The following is a 5,576-nucleotide window of genomic DNA, read 5'->3' on the forward strand; positions in this document are numbered from 1 at the left end:
GGGTTTATTAGAAAACGTCGTAACAAAAACGTAACGAGGTCGTTCGTTCGGTAGATTTTACGCCTATTTCTTGAATTCTGGAGGCCTTATATGAAAATCGATACGTAAGGAGTGAACTCCACAAACTTCTTCATATTATTATGTATCTAAGTGTTGTACTACTATATAATAGTGACTGTCGTGTGTGCGTTGTTCAATTTTATTTTATCATTGCGTTCAAAAATATATTACGATTGTGCAAAATATATAACTGTCTTGGAAGATAATCGATATTGAATCTTATTTCAATCGTCAATAAGTTGAAAATTCAAAATTTCCACAATACTTGATTTTTAGTAACAACCAAGTAGTTTGAACTATCTCGAGTAATATTATTTCAAAGTATTTCTCATTCTATTACCCAAATTAAAGTTAATGAAATTTTATAAAGCTTTTTTTTCACCAATCTTTGCTCTATGAGTAGAATTAATCTTCTGAAAACGTGTAATATTAGTGTCATATTCTTGTGTATATAATTTCGCATTTCAGACATCTATCAATATTTTAAGTACGTGAAACAAATTAGAACTTGTCTAACGGGATCATAGCCTTATAGATCTACGCAAGATTTTTTTTCTGTAAAGACAAGTTGACGACCGACCTGAGGTACTGTGAAGTCATTTAAAACTTAAAATAGATATCAATATTTTTCGATATCGATATTTGTCGTGCAACACTGGTGCAGTTAATACAACATAATTGCCCCATTGACCTTCTCTTCCAAGGCCGGTGCGATGGTGTCCTCTGTCCTTCCATCGGCAGCTGCTATTAATATGAAAACATTGTTGATGAACGCTGATATTGTTGATGCTACAACCAACCTGGAAATAAAAACAAACATTTTTAGTATATTATTGGAATTATCAGTTATGATCTCTGATAACTCCAATCATATATATAACGGATAGACATAATGACAAACAATGAAACATGTTTAGTTTTTGAAGTTTTCTCCTTAAGAAACGATTCGGTGCGCCGCGCGGTTTCAGCCGCGTTTAGTTAAGGAAAAAAACGAGTGTGCTTTAGACCACACGACTGAAGTAAAACTTCTGCACAAAAGGCCTGCACTGTATCTTAGATATACGAAACGTAACTATGAGAAAAAGAGAGAAAGAAAATGTGTGCCCACACCTCTTTCTCTTGCTCCGTTCGCCTCGCCTGATCTCACTTTTTGTAACGCTCTTGTCACACGTTCACCATCTTACTCCCCAAGTCTAGTTTGCGCAAAGAAGTTTTACTTCAAAAAGTACCAAAACATTTATAGTCTTCGCCCGTGAATAGTCTGCCCAACATTAAAATAATTTTTCAATTCGAACGAGTACTTCCCGAGATTAGCGCGTTGAAACAAAAAACAGTCGTCAGCTTTATAATAATAGTATAAGATATAGGACAGAAGTAAGTATATTATTATAAGTAGTTCGTGGTAGGATAAAATATATAGGTAGAATCATGCTAAACAGTGATACGACATGCTCGAATGTGACGTTTTGAGCCGAGCTTCGTCACCACGTCTGGGTAATGTCGTCGGTCCCAGTTGTTACCATAGACGCCTGCACAAAGCGATCATTACTCGTGGTATGGAAATTTTTAGCCAATCCAAAGTGTAGCAGCTCCAATTCTTCATATGTAAAGTAGGCCTGTGCCCAGCTGTGGGGCTTTTCCTGGCTGATTCAGTTTTTAAAAGATAGTTAAGTATTATGTTGGATTTAAAATGACATCACTCAGAACCGAATATTAAACATTTTACAACAATCTAAAAATTCATAAAAGATATATTTTTATATGATTGGCCTTAGTCCGTCTATTGCAGACGATTTACACAGTGTCAGACAGACACTGTGTCGCCTAGAACACTCTTCAGGAAAACGCAGAGTTGCCTAAGCTCTGCGCCACTCTCTCGACCTCCCTGGCTAGGCCCACAGGAACGACGAGTCGATACGTGTGGAGCCAGTTCGGCTGCTGGAGTCTTTCGTATTTTAGAGCTATGTCACGAATGCTTGACGGAGACCCCATTCCGGGTTTCAAATGAAGTTTTCCTTCTCCAAGACCCTGATGATTTTTAGGTAGGTTTATCCCTCAGTCACCTTTTACGACCCCCACAGTAAGAAAGAGGGTAGTGTTATTCTACTCAGCCGACACCACACGGCATATTGTTATAATACTTTCAATTACATAGGTGCAATAACCTTTTTAGCCTAGTGAAGACCTATTTGTAGCTTATGTGAAACAATCCATAACTAGCAAAAAAAAATTACCAAAACGATAATCCTAGATCTGCAGTCATATCCGAGGACCAGGTGTTCGCCAGATCCTCTTCAGATAAAACGTTGTGCTGTAGCCTGAGGAAGAATTCCGTCAACCACACTGCTATTGCGCCTAGTGTGAAGAGAACTGGAAACATATAGGAGAATACATATTTAATTTTTTTTTTCATATTTTAACACAATACAATAAACAACAATTTGAAAATTATAAATACATTATCGGTATGACATTTTTATTTTATTTTTTATTTTATTTTTTTATGTCACTAGGTCACTAGGTGTATTTAGCCACCCCCTCTCTTCCCGTGGGTGTCGTAAGAGGCGACTAAGGGATAACAAGGTTCCACAACCATCTTGGAACTTAAGAAGCCGACCGATGGCGGGATAACCATCCAACTGCTGGCTTTGAAATACACAGGCCGAAGACGGGCAGCAGCGTCTTTGGTGCGACAAAGCCAGTACTGCGGTCACCAACCCGCCTGCCCAGCGTGGTGACTATGGGCAAAACACACGAGTTCACGTTATTTTTGGCGTAAACTTGTGGAGACCTATGTCCAGTAGTGGACTGCATAGGCTGTAATGTATGTGTCACTAGGTCGGCAAACAAGCGTACGGCTCACCTGATGGTAAGCGATTACCGTAGCTCATAGACACCTTCAACACCAGAAGCGTTGCAAGCGCGTTGCCGACCCAATCCCCCCAGGAGCTCTGGTCACCTTACTCACCAACAGGAACACAATACTGCTTGAAAACAGTATTATTTAGCTGTGATCTTCTGTAAGGTCGAGGTACTACCCCAGTCGGGCTGCTCCATATTTTGAGCAGGAAATTCCTGCTGTGCCCTACCTTAATGAAATTTTATTTTATTAAATTATTCAAAACATACATATCTAAAACTACTAAGTAATTTTCAGAATACATATTCTTTAAACTGACGATTAAATCCTGTTTATCAATTTTTTGCACTTCAGTCATGTTAGTCGTTTTATTTTTATCTATTAAATATTCAATAATAGGTAAATTTCAAGAGTTAAATTTACTATCAAATAACAAATATATAGTTTTACCATCCATTCATAAGGGGTTGAATAAACATAAAGGATAAGAATTGTACCACACGTTTGATGCAAAACTTAAAATTTGACAGTGGATAAACATTATACACAATCAGCGCACTTTTTTAGCACATTCCTATTGCGTGTTAGCAACAACATTATTGGCTACATTTTATTTTAACAGTCACCCATGGTATCAACAACTACTATTATGTAATAGATAAAAGTTCAATAAAAAATGTCTCCTTACCAACAGCGCTATTACACAGCAACAAAGGGCGTGGTGAACATCTACTCCTAGCAGCGGAACCCAACGCCGCTAACACGCAAGCCCCACCAGAGGCCGCTAGTGCGACCGCCAGTTGAGCGGCTGTACCACACCACGCCCAACGTCTCGCTGGGTGGAAACCTGCTTTAACTGGAAAAAATTATATTAAATTAATTAATTCATCATTCGATTCGGACTGTTACATCCCACTGCTGGGCATTATTATGTCTCTTTAACCATTTAGAAGGATCCGAACTTAATAAGAAATCTCGTCCTTAAAAATCTTTGTATTTATTTGGTTTTGATAACTTACGGTTTAATAATAACTATTTAATAGTGAATAAAAAACTACAAAGCTGAGAACAAGCTAATAAATATTGCAATTCAGGGTAACATACAATTTTTGGAGAACACTTACAAACTACAGATTTAGTTTTAGGTGTAACATTATAAAATACATATAAAAATATTTTTGAAATTTAAATAATAATAACAATCAAAATCTTGAGCATATATTTTTTTTTAATTTATAGCGAGGTTTATGACACTCAAGAAACAATGTTCTTTTTTACTAGCAGATTAATATTAGGGAATTTACAAGATATGGTATAAAAAAAATTATACTTACTACTGAAGTCAGCATTCCTCCAACCATAGCCAAAGTTTAGCTCCTTGTGACCTTCAAAAAGTCCAAAGCTTATTCTACCCTCAGATTCTAGAGAATTCGACACTCGCCTGGCTCTGGCATCCACCCAATGCGTTGTACCCAAAGACGCGACAATCAACGCTATACATAGACACGAACCAAAGAACGTTGCGAAAATCATCGACCGTTTGAATAAGTTCAGCTTCATTTTGTCCGTTTTTAAACCACTTTCGTTCTAATACAAGCGGTTGTCGCTAGATGGCGTTGTGTCACATTTCTTCATTTATGCTCTATCTCGTTTTCTCGCTACGGCGTTTACGAGACAGCGATATCCATTGTTGCTCTTCATAACAGTGTTTTCTTTCCCATTGTAAAAGAAAAAGAAAATCTGTAACAAGAAAGGCAATTATCGATACTGTTACGTGATTAACATTCAAAGTCAAGGTTTTGTATGGTTTATAATTTGCCGTGTCGATGAATATGCTAATATTAGTTCTCATAGTTCGGGAAAGAAATGTATATGTTGCAGTCAGAACTCTTAACCAGTCAAAAGTACTATTGACTAGCGAAATCAGTCAAAAGTACTTTTGACTGGACAAGTTGGTCAAAAGTGGTTTTGACTGAAAAATATTGGTTATTAGTACTTTTGACTGCAAATTCGCGGTTAAAAATACTTTTGACTGACGCTCTCCGTCAAAAGTAGTTTTAACTGCTAAAAAGCGTCAGTCAAAAGTACTATTAACTCGTTAGATGTGAATAAATTTATTTATTTATTTATTACTTTATTGCACACACAAATAAGAAGATACATTTTAGAACGATTTGATACAAAAACAAATAATGTATGCAAAGGCGGCCTTATCACTTAAAGCGATCTCTTCCAGGCAACCTTTAATAAGAGTAGTATAAGAAAAATATGTCGGTAGTAGTGCGCAATCAACAACGCAAGTTTAGGACATATAATTAAATTTAGTTAAATGATCCTGATAAACCATAATAAATTTATGCCCGCGGTCTTCTTGGGACTGCATGTCAATGAGATCGACTTAGCAGCGGCAGTTCATTTCAGTGTGCAGGATCGGTTTCTAAACCTGACCCATCCTTTTCTTGCTTTTCTTCCTTTGGCATACTTCGCACATTGATAAATATATATTAATCATTTCTTTTGTAACATTAGCGTACTTTTTTGCCGTTTCATTCTTAAGTCTATCGCAACCACCATGCCCTATAGAAATATGAGCAGCATCAATAATGTCGTAGATTTCCTCAGCCGGCAAAAATATTTGACAGGTTCTGTGTTTGTA

At 36.9% G+C, this 5,576-nt stretch overlaps 1 protein-coding gene across 1 annotated transcript; it reads right to left on the reverse strand.

Annotated features, from left to right (window-relative positions):
- Positions 1-263: 263 nt before the first annotated feature.
- On the reverse strand, positions 264-4,480 carry LOC123665194. The gene is made up of 4 exons (XM_045599537.1): positions 4,255-4,480; positions 3,609-3,776; positions 2,295-2,430; positions 264-860 (listed from the first exon to the last, which is right to left on the reverse strand). The coding sequence occupies exons 1-4, from the start codon at positions 4,478-4,480 to the stop codon at positions 725-727; spliced, it is 666 nt and encodes a 221-aa protein (XP_045455493.1). The 3' UTR covers positions 264-724.
- Between the last annotated feature and the right edge of the window lie 1,096 nt (positions 4,481-5,576).

This window comes from Melitaea cinxia, chromosome 23, assembly GCF_905220565.1.
Source record: "Melitaea cinxia chromosome 23, ilMelCinx1.1, whole genome shotgun sequence".
NCBI lineage: Eukaryota > Metazoa > Arthropoda > Insecta > Lepidoptera > Nymphalidae > Melitaea > Melitaea cinxia.

Bases quoted from the DNA above. Each gene is read 5' to 3' on its own strand.
- LOC123665194 (XM_045599537.1), bottom strand. From the start codon at position 4,480: ATGAAGCTGAACTTATTCAAACGGTCGATGATTTTCGCAACGTTCTTT. The intron at 3,777-4,254 runs GTAAGTATAATT...AATTTTTTCCAG, and splicing joins GAGGAATGCTGACTTCAGTA to TTAAAGCAGGTTTCCACCCA. The intron at 861-2,294 runs GTAATTTTTTTT...TTTTATTTCCAG, and splicing joins GATCTAGGATTATCGTTTTG to GTTGGTTGTAGCATCAACAA.